At 37.1% G+C, this 17,890-nt stretch overlaps 1 protein-coding gene across 1 annotated transcript in view; it reads right to left on the reverse strand.

The window, feature by feature from the left end:
* Positions 1-17,890, reverse strand: part of CNGB3 (cyclic nucleotide gated channel beta 3) — a 51,623-nt gene that overhangs the window by 26,981 nt on the left and 6,752 nt on the right. The window contains exons 2-8 of the mRNA XM_009276049.1: positions 13,409-13,551; positions 11,751-11,936; positions 10,964-11,176; positions 9,051-9,097; positions 7,074-7,160; positions 5,739-5,803; positions 1,736-1,858 (exon numbers count right to left, since the gene is read on the reverse strand). Coding sequence (XP_009274324.1) covers positions 1,736-1,858; positions 5,739-5,803; positions 7,074-7,160; positions 9,051-9,097; positions 10,964-11,176; positions 11,751-11,936; positions 13,409-13,551 — 864 coding nt within the window. The remainder of the gene's footprint in view (positions 1-1,735; positions 1,859-5,738; positions 5,804-7,073; positions 7,161-9,050; positions 9,098-10,963; positions 11,177-11,750; positions 11,937-13,408; positions 13,552-17,890) is intronic.

Here is a 17,890-nt window from a genome sequence, read left to right on the forward strand (position 1 = left end):
TCCCATTCATGAGCTGATTCGTCGACTGGAGAGCCAAGGAGTGATCAGCAAGACTCGTTCACCCTTTAACAGTCCCATATGGCCAGTGCGGAAGTCTAATGGAGAGTGGAGACTAACAGTAGACTATCGTGGCCTGAATGAAGTCACACCACCGCTGAGTGCTGCTGTGCCGGACATGCTAGAACTTCAATACGAACTGGAGTCAAAGGCAGCCAAGTGGTATGCCACAACTGATATCGCTAATGCGTTCTTCTCAATCCCTTTGGCAGCAGAGTGCAGGCCACAATTTGCTTTCACTTGGAGGGGCGTCCAGTACACCTGGAACCGACTGCCCCAGGGGTGGAAACACAGCCCTACCATTTGCCATGGACTGATCCAGACTGCACTGGAACAGGGTGAGGCTCCAGACCACCTGCAGTACATTGATGACATCATTGTGTGGGATGCAGCAGGAGAAGTTTTTGAAAAAGGGAAGAATTTTCAGGTTGCTCAGTCTTAGTTACCTTATTTTTTAATTATGAGGCAAGTATTCCCAAGAATGACATTAACAAAAATAGCTATAATGGAAATTTGTTCTGTATTTTTCTTGTCAGGTTTCTGGAAGCCTTGATCCTGCGAATAAGTATCTGTGTATAACTTCACTTACATAAGTGGTCCCACTGAGCTCCATGAGCCTGCTTGCATGTGTCTGACTGCAGTATTCAAGCTGTGTATTTTAGTGGTGTGTGGAAACTTCAGCCATGTCATTTTTTTGAGAGAGAACCCTAATTATAAAAAAAAATCAATGCTGCTTTACACAAAGTGTGTTTTACTCTCAAAGGCTGTTTTCCTACCCTTCAAGATAGTGACTTCACACCAAACTTGTGAAGTCTGGCAAAATTACAAGCAAGAGGAGCATGTCTCCAGGAGAAACGTGAAAAGTTGTTTAAAGGGTGATTTATGACAGCAGTAGTATATTATATGCGGTTTTGGAAAGATAGCAATTAATGAACAAATTGAGCTTCTGTGGCTTTAACTATATTATGGCCTTTAAAAGAAATGAACATTCATACTTCTGAACCTACTAGATATGTTTTTATATAACTACACACAAAATATATTATGACTTTGGTATTTTCTCTTGCTTCCTCTCTACCATCTTAATGAATGTCGCTTACTTGGCATCCAGCCTATTGTTGTCACAAGGAGTTTGTGGAAAAGTGTGCCAATATCCAGTCCTTCCCACTGGAGACACTCTGCCACATGTTTAAGCATGACCTTCTCAAAAGATCAGAGAAAGTGGGTGGAATTTTTTCAGACCAATCACCGTGGTGTTTAGAGGGACTAAAATGTTGCATTTTAATGACACAATGCTGTGTGGCAGGAAAAAAATCTGTGCCTCTGATTCCTTTGAGGGATTGTTCTGCAATCCTTCTAACAGTTCCCATGTGCATATGTAATCAGTCAGTTTAATTTATGACCCTTGTTGCTTTCTAAATGTTTAATTAAGTTAGTGCTTAGCACTGACTCATAAACCTTTAAAAGCTGAAAGTGGTAAACTGATTATTCACTGCACCTGCCCTCCAAATATGTGTTAGTAATGAAAGCTGCTAATTAGAAGTAATGGTGCTAAAAGTTTGCTATCCAAGCACTTGTAAAGTAAGGGCATACCCTGCAAGCAAAGGCATGGGAAAAGGAGGGGGATGCAGGAAGGAACAAAATCAACAAAAATCTCTTGCAAGAGAAAAGGACTTACATGTTTCCTTTGCCATCGTACACCCATCTAGTGCTGCCAAGTCCTTCATAGTCTGAAGCCCAATAATACAGGCATGCATTAATGTGCAAGATAAACAGCAAGTATCCAGTTGTTCGAATGACCCTATAAAAGTCAACAGATTCCTGTAAAACAACTGACTTTTTCCTTCCTTTTAATATGGAACCCATTGCTTTTTTGGATCAACAATGTTTATATTAAGCATCCACTAAGGAGTTCCCCACCTGTATTGACTCTGTGAAAAAATAGCTGGCAGTTACATGTCTCTCATGTTTGCCCAAGGTCAAATAAATATCTTTCCTAGAACATTTGACACAGGGTAATTTTTAAATTATCGTTCCCTGAGGACTTTATAATCCACTTCTTTAATTGGCTATGAATATTTACAGAAGTTTGAAGCTATATTAATGAGTCTAGAGGGTTAATGTGTTTGCCAAACTCTGTTCAAGATAGGCTCTAAACTTGTGAACCAGAGCCAAGAAATGTCTGAGGTCAGAAATAAACTGCTTTACAAGAGCCGTGCTAGGAAGCCTGCAGTAGATCCGCTAAGTAGTATGATTTAGTGGCTACGGCAGGAGTTATATCATTCCTAATCCCCGTTCTTATACTTATGGCCAGTTCTCTGAAGAACACCAATGATGAACTACTTAAGCACCAAGCAGCTTTCTGTTTAATACAATAATGACCTCATTGTATATCCTCTGTTCAGTGCATGGGGATCAAAAGAAAGATCTCCTGGATTTAGCTCTCCATTAAAATATTCATACAGGCAAGGGATAAATAAGCAGGAAAAATACAGGACTTTCCTAAACACAGGGAGGCTGGTACATAATGAGTTTATCTGCTACAGCTAGAACTCAATGCAGTTTGCAGTGCATAATAACTGAGTGTGTGGTTTTATGAAAATTTAGTAAGTTCTAAGTTAGGTCTATAAACTAAGTTAATGGGAGATAATATCTCTGTCATTGCTTCTGTATTATGCGCTCCTTTGCTGGTTCTTCAGGTACTATTGCATGTCCTCTTTTGCCTTTCCATGCCATTGAGCAATCTACCTATGTGTACTCTTCTTCTTTAGGATTTTGACAAATAAATGCCACTTTTCTGTTTAGATGTTGGTGTGCTTCTAGGACAGCTCTGTTTAGGGTTGCAAGCTATTGAGAACAGCAGATAGCTGATGTGACCTAGTAATATTGTAATATTGACCATGCTGGGTCTGTGCACAAGTTTGAATCCATGCAAGTGGACTCCTGAGGTCTGAGTAAAGGTTCTGGAAGCCTTTGCTACAATATATATTATATTTCTCTAGGCACATGTTAAATCTACCACAATGGGTAGATAAGATGTAGTAACTTTTGCTAGCTCTATTCCTACAAACTCAAACTAATGAGTTTGAGAAGAGAATCCACCCAAGCACATACACTTGCTGTGTAGAAGTTTAGTTTGACATTATCTAGTTAATTGGTGCCTTATCACTCAAATGGTGACCATACCAGGATCTCAGATCAAAACAACATTGTTACATTCAAATAAAATGCAGTAGTTTGCACAAACAGCCCATCTTTTTTATATTTTTTAGCTCCCATTTGTACTACTCTTCTCTTTAACGACCTCTCCTCTCCCTTTGTCCTTTTTCTTTCCTTACCCTAATGCCTTCTGGTAAGCCAATCAAAAGATCTCTGTTTTTACCAACGAGCACCTCAAAACCAGAGAATCAGTGTTTTCTGAAGAATGTTTTAAAGCATTGTATCAGGGCATGGCATGACATTTAATAGGTGTTTTTGCAAATACAAAATATAACATTTTGGTAGCACAGTATGCAGGCATTTTTTTTCTACCACAAACCTTAGCAATGCACTGATGGGAAAGCCTATAGATAATAAAGCGTCAATACTGTTAACCCTATATATGCTGAGCAATATTGAAGTCCATGTGCTCTACCATTGTTTTTCTGCACATCTTCAGCGGGATTTAAAATTGCATTTTAGTTATGAAGAATGCTCTATTTCACACATTTCAGGTTTCTGGCCTCTTAAGAGTATGACGTAGAAAATGGATTCAATTTGTAATATTTACATTCTGCAGTTTACATTCTGCAAGTGATTTAATATTGGAAAATGGAAGTGGGCTTGTGACCACGAAGCAAAGACGCAAGCAGCAACACACAGATGTGGCACTCAGCCAATACCATGCTACAAAACTGTCTAAACTAACAAGGCAGAACAGCTTTGCAGAGTAACTGGTTCGGCCTTTCCCGCTACTTCATACATTTTACAGGACCAGTGAGATCTTGCTCTGTGTGTGCCTTAGCATTTCTAAATGAGCACCTTCTCTGATTTTTGACACACAAATCAACATCACATCCTTCAAAGTTAGGGTAGTTTGAAGATATACACATCTCATTCTCAAATTGCCCTTTAAAGAACTTTTTCCCATTCCATACTTTTATATAGTGTGAAACTCTGTCCCTTGTAAAACTGCCTGTTTGGGTGAAAATGGGTTTGCTAATTTGTTCCCATTTCCTTGAAAGCCATATACACACAAAATTACAGTTACATACAAGCTAATTACTTAATTCAAAACCATCTATATTAAAAATCCATATCTCCCAGTACTCACTGTCAATAGGAGATACAGAAAAGTCATTGAATTACGACTCCGAAGAAAAGGAAGCAATATGGAAATTAATTAATTAAGTTTAAAAGTTCTCAACATTAGAAAAAATTAAAAAATTATAAGCAAGAGAGATGAAAACTCATTCTTTTTAATGAGATTAGAAATTGGAGAAGATAGGGAGGCAGTGATTCAGAAACTGAAAAGCAATTTCTTCATCTTGTGGAAATTCAGACAAGCCTTCTCTTGTACCAACAAGAATTTAAAAAAAGAAAAAAAAAAAAACCCCAAACCACAAAAGTCTCTTCAATAAGTGAAAGGAGAGGGCAACATAAGAGTAAGCTTTGTGGAGGTCAGCATCTCAAATATACTTTAGCAGAACTTTCAAACTTCTAAGTTTTGTTTTATTTTGCAGGTACATGAAAATATGAAACAGACAATGTTTCAAACTCCTTTTCGAATTAACTAGTTTCTAAATCTCATAAAATATCTCATTTGCAATGTATAAATACCAAGTCAACCATTTAAGTGCAATAATCTCTGAAATAGAATAAGATGGTAAATGACAGATTGTTATTTCTGCTGCAACAGCACACAGGAACAATACATGCCTCAAAACTGGGACAGGGAAAAAAAAATCTGTTGGTGCAGGAATTGCACAGGATAAACTACGGCTGGTGACGCTGACAGTAGATGACAATAATGGTGACACAGTAGATGGGTTCACTGGGTCTTAGCAGCATCACTGACTGCTGAGGGGCCTATGAAACTTGCCATACTTATGTCCATGGACTGTTTGAGTTGGTTCCAGTATTATTCTAGTCAATGCAGAAGGTGAGAACATAGTGCAGCAGACAACAGTTATAATCACTATTTGAGATCTGTGCTGAATTGATTCTTATCCCAAGTTTAGTCAATGCAGTGGAGGATCAAGTTTCTATATGTGCCAGGTTCATGGTGAGAGCATATTTGAAGAAAAATGTTGACACAGGCTCAAGCTCATGACTCTTACTAAGTACAAATAAACAGCTACTGAGGATTTGGCAGTGCTATTAGCAACCTAAAGAAACCATTCTTTAGCTCTTTCACTAAAGAAACTTCTGATAATTCTGATCAGTTAAATTTTGTCAGGAGCTTCAGTCTGGTGAACATTTTGCCTGAACCAGGCCAGCTGAACTGAGCTAGTTTTCATATGAGTGAAGCTTTACATTTATTATTTTAATGATTACAATAAAAAGAGATATTTTAAAAACTTAAATTGAACAGTTAAAGATGTATCATATTCCATCCAGTGCTTCACTGACAAGTCATGAAATCAAATGAAATGCATTCTGTGCCAAGCTTTGCATGCTACAAGAGTTTAATAAGCACATACCTGTAGATGTATGCTTTGTCCAGGATAGCTTCCAAACGATCATTAAACTCAAAGAATGTGTTATGCTGAATGGAAAACAAATGAAAGTAATCCAATCACTGTTCCTCACCACACATCTTTTTCTAATAGTACAGACATTAGTTCACATACACATTTTGAAAATAATGGATTTTTCAGTAGTCTGACTTTCTTTAAACATTTAACTAAAAGGTGAACTGCAAAGATGAAAATTGAGTTGAACATTGTTTTGGGTGTTGAGTGTCCCATTAGTCTGATTATAGAAATAACCTTGCTGTTTAGGTCAGTCTGCTGCAGATGAATGACTTCTACTTCCTCAAACATATATAATTGCTTGGGCAACTTTGTCAGAGAGAATTGCACACATAAAAATCCCTTTTTACTCTTTCTGAAATTCCAGTAATTCTCAGTATGAGAATGATCATATGTATCAACAACCACATACTAGATGATACCATGTAGTTACAATTGCTGCTGTATTGAATTCCTCCTGTTAATTATTTGTAGTTTACTTTAGTGATAGGCCTTAATGTTTGCAGGTAGCTTTTTTCTTTGTTTTTGTTCAGTACATGTCTGTTTGCCTAATACGAGGTACTGTTTAACTTTTCATTCTTTCATATTGTTTTGGTTCTGATTTATGGAATTTTGAAGTTTTGTTGAAAACTCATTTTAGTCTCAGAGTTCTTGTTCCCCCTCCAACTTTAAATGAAAGCCAATTCTTTGTCAACATATTGCTTGTGTGAAGGGGAATGTATTTAGCCACAGAGTGGCCTGCTAGGTACCATGAAATGCAAGGAGAGGGCTGTTGTCTAATCCTTTCTCAGCCCCTTCATTGCACAACTCCTGATGTCTTTGGACTTGATAACAAAAGTGGGTTTATGCTTGTTAAATATGCTGTGTATAGTTTATGTTGTCCTTAAAATTCCCTCCCTTGCTTTTAAGCACCTGACATTACCAACAGCAGGGGAAAATACATTGGCATTAATTAGTGATCTTAATTTTTTTTGATCTTTGAACACTAAACAGGTAATTTAAGACTAATCTAATTTAAATAATGGAAACAAACCAGCCTTAATCACAAAATACCTTTTGAAAGTAGGAAATAATAAAGTCAGAAGAAAAATGAGAGAATAAGGGCTTCATTTGGCTAGATTATATCTTGTATTTTTTGTTGGTTTGTTTATTGATGTTATAGCTTATCCTGAAGATATTTTCCAATTTCTAAACTTCATATTCCTAGGTATTATAAACAACTTTCCATTGGATTGTAAAAACATTTATGTGTGGTTAGCCATCCATCACTAACACAGATCTTACCTTCAGCATCCTATTTGCTCTAAATGCTGGGTTAAATCCAAAGAAGAAGTATAACATTTCGAACGGCAATACTGATATCACATCAAGCTGTTGAAGAGCAGAGAGGTCAATTTAAACTTCACAATAATCATAATGCATTTACTTGCTGTCAAAAACCTACTTAGATTGAACCATGATTGAGTATAATATTTGAACAGTCAGCATGCTAAGCCCATAACTTCCAAAGTACTGGCAGGCAAGATTATCTCTGAAAACACCAACAGCTTTGCTCTGCCCTGTTTTTAAGTCCCCTGTGCCTGAGATTTTCATCTGTTTCATGGGGATTATGAACAGTATCTCAGGTATTTGATTACTAATACATTCTGTTATTTCAATTATAGTTCTGACAAGACAATGGTAGGCATGTGGCTGGTGAGTGGAGGTGGGGAGAGCACTCCACAAGCACTTCTTAATAGTCCTACTTCTTTAAAACCAGGCTGCTTAAAACAATCTGGGGGAACATGATGAATTAGACTCCTTGCTTGCAACCTGCAGAAGCCATGTGTTCCAAACAACAGATTCATCATAGGATGATAAGTTTGGATTTTTTTTTTTAATAGATATTATCTTTTGTTATATTTGGATGCTGCTTCTTTCCATATCACTAAGATTTTCAACATCTCCCTGCAGTACATCAACTGTGTGATTACTCTTCTTATCTGCCTACTTTATTCTTTCCAAGAATTCTGTGGAGAGAAGGAAAGCTGTGGCAAACTCGGCTTTGCCTTTTTAAAGATCCTGTGATGCCTTGCTCTGTTGCTGATATCGTTTGGGAACAAAAGAGGGATCTGGAACTGTAGGCTTTATCTCACTGTAATCAGAAATGCCTTTGCCCTGAGAGACATAACTTGTGTTGGTAGCAACTAGTCTGCAGTACTGAGCTTTTATTCCATGCAAGTAAGATGCAGTTAATACCTGAACTCTGTGAAAAAAGCAAAGCAAACCAAAAAATTGATTGAGGACAAACAGCCTTTTATGGCCTCTCTCCCTCTCTCAGACACATGTCTAAGAGGAAGCAAAATTTAGTCAGAAGTGCTTTAATATCAGTAACTGTTAATTAGTACTTAATCATATGACAAATTCCCAGATTATATCTACATCTTGCATGTGGTGAGAACACTCAGCCCTCATTAGTTTCTGCAGAAATCAAGAGCACTAAACATACTGCAAGTGTGAACTTAAAATAAAACCATACATATCCACTTAGTTCCCTTGCAGTAAGTTTGACTCTGTCCTACTCACTTGCCCGTACAGTCACTGAGACAAATTTAACTCTGAAACAAGGCAGGTGCAAAAGTATTTGCAGAAGAGGAGGGGGTAATAACTGAGATTTCAGAGATGTGGGCTCAGTGTCACAGAGCTATATGTGTATCAGGAAATCAATAGACTACCTATCCTCTGTTGGCAAAAGCAATATTTAGGAACAAAAGGAACAATTTTCCTAAATCAAATGCATTTTTGTTTTTACAAAGTGCAGTGAGCATCAAAAATCTTAGTTTGAATTTTTGTTTACTTGTGTGAGTGATGACCTATTCAGTACCACGCATAAGAGTTCACCAAATAGAGTTATCATCTAACTTCAAGACTTTTTATTTTGTTTAATGAATCTCTGGCAAACTGTGCTATTGCCTTTCAGTGTGTGCGGGGATGACCTCACGCAAATTTACCAAAACAGAGAATTTTATTAATTTTATTTTATTATTTTTTTTATTATTCAGAATTAATATTTATAATTGCCTTTATAGTTATTATGTTTTACAGTTAAACACTGTTTATGAAGATGACAATCTTCAGCTGGTGAGCACTGACATGCCATCAAGCCAATGCTTTCTGGTGATGTTCTTAAACCAACAGTGATTTTCAGTGAATGAAAAAAATTCTGTGAAATCCTACAGCCAGAACTTACATATTGACATCAGTAACACAGGATCTGCTTACCCGAAACTTCACTGAGCTGTGGTAGAATTTCTTCATTTCCACTCTGTCTGACTACAGTGATAACAAAAGGAGAAAAAGGCATAGTCAAGAACAGAATGTCAAGAATGAGCCTCTGCTACTCGGCAATAATAATAATTCTTTTCTGATACTAGGGATGACGACAGTCATATTAATTGTGCTCTAAAAGTACGAATGGAGAAATATCTGTAGGAAGTAGTAGTACTTTTATTAGACCAGTTTACATTAGACCAGATTTTATTAGACCTACTTGAAAAAATCAGGTTTGGGGTTTGTCTGATTTTTTTCAAGCCTGGCTGCTTGTTACATTTTTCCCACAAATCTTCCCTCTCAACACATCTGTACCAGTTGGTGCTTGACCCAACCCCCTTCAATTTCAGGGCCAAAAACTCCATTTGACTTCAGTGGTTCCAAGAAAAATTGCAAAGAACATTTGTGATGTTGCTGTACAAAATTAGCTCTTTGAAAGCTAGCATTAACATGCTAACATTATTAGCATAATAATAATCAACATTGCATTCATTAGTAATGATTAGCTATTTATTTTTAAATTGTTCTCCATGGGAACTGATGCTAATACCTTAATAAGAAAGGGTAATCACAAGTATCTAAAGAAATGTATCTATTATTACACTTTCTGTATTTATACCAGGAACACTACAAATAGCTTTAAAAATCTTAAGGATATTTCCATGCCAACTTTTCACTATTATCAGTTTAAGCATTAAACTAAACGCAGGAGATCAGACAGTAGATGATCTCTTCACGCACTAAAATCTATGAATTGTACAAACAGCTTCAAGGGAAATACAACGTAAGCTTCCTACTTTAGCATTTTAACCTTGTTCATAAAACTTGAGTTTTGTAGGATTTAGGCAAGATTGCCAGTTACTGAATGTCTTGGCATGGAAAAATACATTACACTGCACTGCATTTAATACCTATCCAAACTATATTTGCACAGTTTTATCTGAGATTCCTCTGTAAAGGTATCAATAATATCTTGTATGCACAATGTGTAAAATTTTATGTAAAAGCACTGAACTAAAGATAGTTCCAAATTACATTTGAGGACATATAATTTTGAATTTTCTGTCTGTTGGGCACAGTAGTGTCACACTGAAGTTATCTAAACTAATTTTTTTCTGCATTAGGTTTTCTTCTAGAATCCAAAGTAGGGAAGATTTTAAAGAAAAGTTAATGTTCTAGATGGCTTTTTGATATCTTAAAGGGCAAGCTTTTACTTTTTTTCATATACTTGCTTAGAGTTTGATTTTGCATTTTTCTATAAATAGATTACACAAAAAGAGTAGCAAGAAGCAAAATTGAATGTACATATTTTCCCAAAATAAAATATCTCAAATAAATTATTTTCAAAGCATCCTGAATTTACAGGGATTTGCTCTGATTTCGGCAAAAAAACCCCACAATCTCACAATCTGTAACAAAACACGTATATCCTGTCCAGCCCTAGCAGAATATGCACTGTCTTCAACTATGATTCTTGCACAAGATGAATAGAAAGCTGAAAGTTTCACACACAAAAATACAAACCCATGCATACATGTATGAGTACATAGTCATATAATCACTGCTTCCAGTGAAGCTCCACCAGTTTACTCCTGGTGAGAAAAAGCTTTATGCCTGTTCCGACTGCTTTCATCTGTTACTTTCAAATCTGTTTTTTCTTTTTTTAAGAATGTAGACAGTGGATATGTTTTCTTCTTCCAAAATAGGATAATGGAAAGTCAGTGAAGAAGAACTTAGGTATCCTTTGATAAATAAAAAAGTTACATAGGTTTGACATAGCAGGAACAAATGTGTCAGATTAGAGGGAATTTCTATAATGTACTTTAACACACAACTACTACCTGTGGAAATCCCACTTCCAATACTTACTATTATATCTCCACCTTTTAAAAATTGCACTCGTGGCTGGAAAATCAGTAAGTCACACAGGTAGCAGATATCACAAATGATGTCTATGGTAAACCAATATATTACATTACTTGGGGTTTGATATGGAAACACAAAGCGAAGGGGAATAAACCAGCAATTCCAATTATAGGCGACTGTCACAAGCATGAGCCATGCTACGTAACGGCGATCTGAAAGAAAAAACATTGAATTTACAGGCATGGACTTAGAATCTTTTCTCATTCTGTTAGACACATTTATTCTACTGCAGTCTCCAGGAATGTTTCTGCACAGAGCAACCTACCATTCTCCCTTTTTCAATAGCACAGGCTGCTGAAGTGATATAGGTTGGAACAAGGAGTCACACAAAGAATTTGCAAAAGGGAAAAAAGATGAGTTTATGAGAGCATATAGAATTTAATGCATCTGAAGAAACGATACATTTTGTATGCTGCTGGTGTATGTTACAACTGACAAAAGAATCATTTGGCCCTAATGAATGGGACAAATTCTAGATCAAGAATCAGAAGACCAGGGTTTTAATTGTGGTTGGTTTGCATACCAGCTTTGTGCATAATATCTTTACAACTGTTGTCACTTTTCATGTCTTCCCTGTTTGGAATAAATGTTCTTTAGGGCAGGATCTATGCGTCCCTCTGAGTTGCAAACTGGAATGTGGATCTTATGGTGACTCACAGGCACTATGTAATACTAGATTACTTCAATATGCCTTTACCTCATTCTATTGCATAGCTTTTTATTTACCTGTGTATGAGTCTATGCTGTCTGGTAGCTGCAGATACTCCATGTATTTTTTCAGTGGAGGTTTTCTGAATTTACAGCACAGCATATCACAGTAATGATCCTCCTCTGGCTTTGCTTCTGCATCCTCTTTCTTTTCTTCTTTTTTTTCTTCTTTTGGTGGGGGTGGAGGCTTCTTCTTTGATGGTGCTAGCCACACAGGATGCCGCAAAGGGTGACATTTTAATAATGGCTCAATTACTACACCCTGTTTTAACATGTACAAGAGCCTCATCATGTTAAAAACTCTCCTAAAAATGCTTGGCAGTGACTAAAGCTACAATTCATTATAATACTGAACGCATTAGAAAACAGACTGGACAATAAAATCACCACTGATATAATCATGTAGATCTTCTATCAAGAGCAGGGCACTTCATGTTACAGAGTGCAATATATATTACTGTATTTCCTTACTCAGTGCCCACAACTAATGCCATAAAAGACTGACAAGAAATAAGGCAATTCATAATTCAGCATTCATTAATGCGACTGGGCGTTTCTCTTTACATGACTGTTGCAAATAATGCCCGCAATTAGGATGGAGATAAGAAAAGATGTCTGTGCCATGGACTAATCTCTCCCCTCTCCTGAGAACTGATATGCAAGATGCAGCAGGTGAAACTAGTGGGAAGCCTATGGTTTTGCATGTTTCTAGGCTTACAAAAGTCTTGTGGCACTCCTTTGAGCCCAGTTCTTCCATCTTTGGGCAGGACAATTTTGTCCACACGTTTGTCCCATTAATTCTGGTGGCTTTACCTCTGAGTAGGATACACAGTATCCTATTTACACAGTAAACTGACAAACTGGATCTGTAATGATTTAGGAAATAAATGATTGTAAGCTCTACAAAGAGAACAAAAAAGGTAAATGAGCAAAGAAATAATTAAAAAAAAAGTAATTCCTTTATCAGCTGGTATAGTTTATAATACTTTGGGCACTATTTTTTCCAGCTTATTAAAAAACAGGTAACCAATAAACAGCTTCTAAAAATTGTCAGAATATAAAATTACCACACTCAATTCTTTGTGAAAAGGAAAAAAGAAAAAGGTCAAACTTTCCTCTAAAGAGGAAAAATATCGTATTTGTTTTATGTTTCATTTTTTGTCAAAAGTAAATATTTAATTAATTTCAGATGAGTTTGCTCTGTTCGAAGCATGTACTTAGAGTCCTCAGCGTGCCTGGAAGATTGCTGCCATGGCTAAAACTTTATTTACTTTTACACAGCAGATCTAATCTCAGAGTGACTAATATCTACTCATAAGATACGTATGTTTCTTCATATGTTTCAGATTCATCCCTATGAATAAACGTATCTGAGAACTATTTCAAAATATATAAACCTGCTTGACAGGGATGATTCTAGACATTGCCCAGGATCTTTTCCCCAAATTCTTTAGTGATGCGATTCAAAGGGGGCTCATACCTAAGGACCTGGTTTATTGTAGACTAATAAGGATAAATTGACTTCAGTGGGCACAAACTGATCCATTTCAGTGGGTAAACACGTTATACTTACTTGAAAATTTTATCACAGTATTTTCTGTTCCCGCAAAATAATTTTCACCTTTAAACTCAACAAATGCACAGCTATTTCTGGAGTCACTTACAAGCTGTAGGACTGCCTTCAGGGGAGGACAGCACTGGGTCTTTCAGCTTTTCCTTATAGACTGTTGCCCTTTCCCGCATTTTTCTGACAATGTCTTGAAGTTGGGCATCAGCATACTCATTTGTCTGGAAACCTGAAGGTGTTGGCTTCTGTGTGCTAATTAAAACAAAAGGAAAAAAAAATTAATGTACTGGAAAGCACTGGAAGGAAACAGTGCTACTTCTACTTCTGAGCAGAAGTGAGACATTAAAACTGGGTCTTTATTGGCCACAGTGCTTATTCACATCACTTAATTCATGGTAAGTGGACACCTAAGTTAATTGCTCTTGCTTCCTGCTTATGTCAACTGATATTGCTCACTACGTGCAGCAGTCTGCAGATATTTCAGGCAGAGAAGGTTCTGTACCCTGTGCTCTGTATAACCCACTACAGTAATGACTTCCCACTGCTGCTTTTCACCAAGTTCTTCTGTGGCTGTGTAAGGCCTGGAGCTTATCCTGCGTATTCGCTAAGATACAAGGCATGCTCTTACCATCTGTGCATACAAATGTGCTCATTATTATATGGTAACATCCTAATGATGACAGGACATAACTGAGTTAAAGACTGTGATGTGCAGGTAGGGGAGGAGAAACTATGCTTACTTTATGCTTCCTGATCTTGGGAAAATTGATTTATTCTCATTTTTGTAATGGATATCAGCTAATATGAAGTAAAAAAATGATGTTTTACCAAGTGGAAGCAAAACAATGGTGTTCTTGCTGAAGCGCCTTCTGTTTCCTCTAAGTTCCCCACTGCATGTTTACTCAGGGTCATAGTAACACTGAGCTGATATTCCAGCACTCACAGCATTTCTTCAAACCTGAAGACTGCTCATTTTCAAACACCTGCACTTTCACATTCTGCACCAAAATTAATGCTTTTAATAGGATCTTTTCATACTGCACAGTCAATTAGAAAATCTAGCTGAAGGTGTTTCTTCATCAACTCTTTTGAAATTTCATCCTCAATCACTTGCTAGTGTCTGATTATGCAAACTGGGGCTGTTTTGGAGTACCACCCAGCTGGCAGCTGGGCCACGCATTTGGACTTCTTCTCTATGGAGACCAGGATATGGGATTTCTTCTGTATCCTAGACTCAACACTTCTCAGCTGGTGTCACACACTGGTGTCAGAGCTGGCTGGAAATGGCTGTGACTGGTGCAGGGGAGCTCAATGGAAGAAATAAAAAACACTCCAAAGTGATCTTTGAATAAACACCATGTCTCCTCAAGACCTAAACCTACTTTGAAGTTCCTAACAGAAGGAGCTGTAACTAAAAAAGGAGAGTGTCAGAGCGGGATGCGTGTAGCTTTTTGAGAAGCACAGTTTTCTGGAGACACAACACATATCACAGTGCCCAAGGAAGTATGATTTAAGGATGTGAAAACCCTTCAGCAATAAAATCATTGGATAAAATGGAGCTAAGCTGTTAAAAGCAGAAGCAGCAGAAGTCTGGAAGTATGTGGCTATCATTCCTCTAATTTAAGTTTTCTATAGTGTCTATTTCTTAAAACTCCCCAGACAGGAGATTAATCAGACAGTTCTAATATACTTTGTAATTTCATCACAGTTTCTTCTGTGTAACCTACTCCCTTTGCTCAGGCCATCTGCAGTGTAATGAAATCCATTCTTGTTTTGAGCTAACATGTCAGAATTAGTTTTTCAGCTTCTAAGCAAAAAATTTCAAATAATTCTTACTCTTTGCTGCTCCTGTATTTGCTCAGGGCATTAGCTGTCTTATAGTAAAATACACTTATCACAAGTGTCATGCCAAAAGCTGCTTTTATCTGCTTTCTAGGGATAAGCTATAAGATGCGTGGGGTTTTCTTGTTATTTCACAGCCTTTCCAATAAAATCTAAAGTATCCTCTATCATAAATTTGGTGCTTTATCATTGCAGTGTAGCCCAAAGGAATCATGTTGTTATTTGGTACTGATTAGAAACTATGTGAATTTGTTTAAAGTTATTCACCCCAGAGTTGATGAGAAATTGATTTTCTTTGCCCTACTTCTCATTTGCTTTGCATTATCTCTTCCTCTATTATTTCCTGGTAACAAAATGCTTACTTTAAATTTTCTCTGTTCAATACAGATGGAGGAGGCTGCATGTTGAATACTGCTAATCTGAAGACGTGTATTGTACCTGTGCTTCATGTGGAGGTGCACTTTAAAATGCCTTGGCTAACGAAGCCTGTTCAAACTTCACTCCATCGCTTGCATTAGGTGGTGCTTTGCCATGAATGCGTGACACCAGTGCTGTGCAGCTGCCTTTCACCGCATGCAGCACACTTGGTGGAACTGAGGGTCTGGCTCAGCACCTCCTGACTGGCCTGAGATGATTTCCTCAGCAGAGTTGAGGTGCTTTCCTCTTTTTCTCCTCTCTTTTTTGTTTGGTGATGCTTCTTTCCCTATGTGTGTGCTCTTTCATGTGGTAAACTTTTTATTAACTCTATTAACATATGTTTTATAAATTCATATACATAAACATATAGCTGCCAGCAGAACATGACAGCCGCAGGAACAAGAGTACATTTTCCAGGTCAGAGACCTTGCTAAGGTAATTCTCTTTGAAGAGACCACATTTAATAATTTTAATTTGTCCATCAATACTACATTGCAATGTTTTCCAGTTCTGGTTTGCTACTCAGACTTTCAGATCTTGTGCCTGTGAGAAAGGTTAGTTTGACTTATGTTTTTAGCATGCTCTCTTAAGGACATAATGTCTCATTTTGAATCCATGATTATGTTCATTCTCACCTCACAGTTATAATTACAGACTATATTGATTTCATACCGGGCTCTTTTTGGTTTTATTCTCTGTATGAAAGCTCTCAGAGGGTGATCAAACTTGTGGATATCGATCAATTCCTGGTTTGTCTCTGCCGGTGTTATATAGCTGAATAGTTTGTGCCATACAGGGGCAGATCTCCACAGTTGGAGGTAAATCTGCTCTCTTACTAACACACTGCTTGGCTGGGCAGAAAGATACTTTGCCTTTGGTTTTCTGTGCTGAGCTGTGCTGAGTGCTAGGATTTATCTCTAAGCTCATATGTTATTCTTTAAGCAAATTTAACTCTGACCTTTGTGCAATAAGTTACAATAGGCCTAGGTCTATATTACTTACTACACCATATAGTCCTTTACCGAGCGGAAATGTTTATTCCCTGCAGATGTAATAATTTCACATGGCCAAGGAAATGAAAAAGTCAGGACCACAACTCATGTACTATGCACACAGTTTTGTTATTACCTCAAACATATTTTATTTAACAATAGTAACATATGTAACAATAGAAGTATAATAATAATGTAGTTTTCTTATGTTTTCAATTTGTAGGTTTTATCTTTTTAACTTTTAGGTTTTGACTTGTTTGTTTAGTGAATAAAACTACAGTGCCTTAATTCTCCCCATGCCAAGAAAAAAGATTTAGACACCTATAGCATAATGGAAGAAAATGGCCTTGAAAGAACGGGCCATGGAAATACTGTGTTGAGTGTGCTAATGTATGTAACATCTGTTAAGTACTGTGACTTTGAAGTTTTCTGTGTTAAGAGTTCAAACAAAACAGGGATCAAGAAATGCAGTAGCTTATTTCAGAATAAATCACGTTTACCCTTTTCTAAGTTGCAATCTAAAGTTTAATTCTTTCTAGCTTTTTGGCCATGAACACCAAATACCTGAGTTCAACTCCATCTTTTATCTACCAGATGACCCCTGAGAAACTGTATTTCATAAAATTATGCTGCTTCCTGAAAAAAATCCATACCACTTTTTGCTGATTTCAGTTATATCCCTTCTTTTTGCAGCTCTTAAGAAACTTTCTCCTATCTACCTGGAAATAAAATTCTTGATCTTGCAATAGAACATTTAATGCTTTTATTGAGCGCTGACATTATGATTTATGATTGTATTTACAACCTGTGTCTTGAAAAAATAATTTGTTTTCTTGAATAAATTATTGAGAATCTCTAATTCAAATAACCAATTTTCAGAAGGATATGACAATGCATAGCTATACAAATGTCCACAAAACATGATGGTATAGCTAAGAAAGATTTCAATGAGATAGCAAAACGTAGTTCTAGGCATCATGAAAGGTATTGATTCAAAAACACATCCTCAATTTGTGCTGACAATCCCAGTGTGGGTAATGTTATAGAAATCAGAACCCGTTATCTGTCCCCAGTTCCAAGTCTAAGCTCACACATCCTAAATGACTAGGAAACCTAATTTTTCTCTGTAACAGAATGTCGTGGTTTAACCCCAGTCAGCAACCAAGCACCACACAGCCGCTCACTCACCCTCCCCCCACCCTGGTGGGATGGGGGAGAGAACCCGATGGGCAAAAGGATGGGAAGTAAAACAACGAGAAAGAGAGAGAGAGGAACGAAACCCAGGAAGGGAAAAAAACCCAAAACCCAAGAGGTGATGCAATTGCTCACCACCCACAGAC

This window comes from Aptenodytes forsteri, unplaced genomic scaffold (assembly GCF_000699145.1).
Source record: "Aptenodytes forsteri isolate BGI_AS27 unplaced genomic scaffold, ASM69914v1 Scaffold433, whole genome shotgun sequence".
Lineage (NCBI taxonomy): Eukaryota > Metazoa > Chordata > Aves > Sphenisciformes > Spheniscidae > Aptenodytes > Aptenodytes forsteri.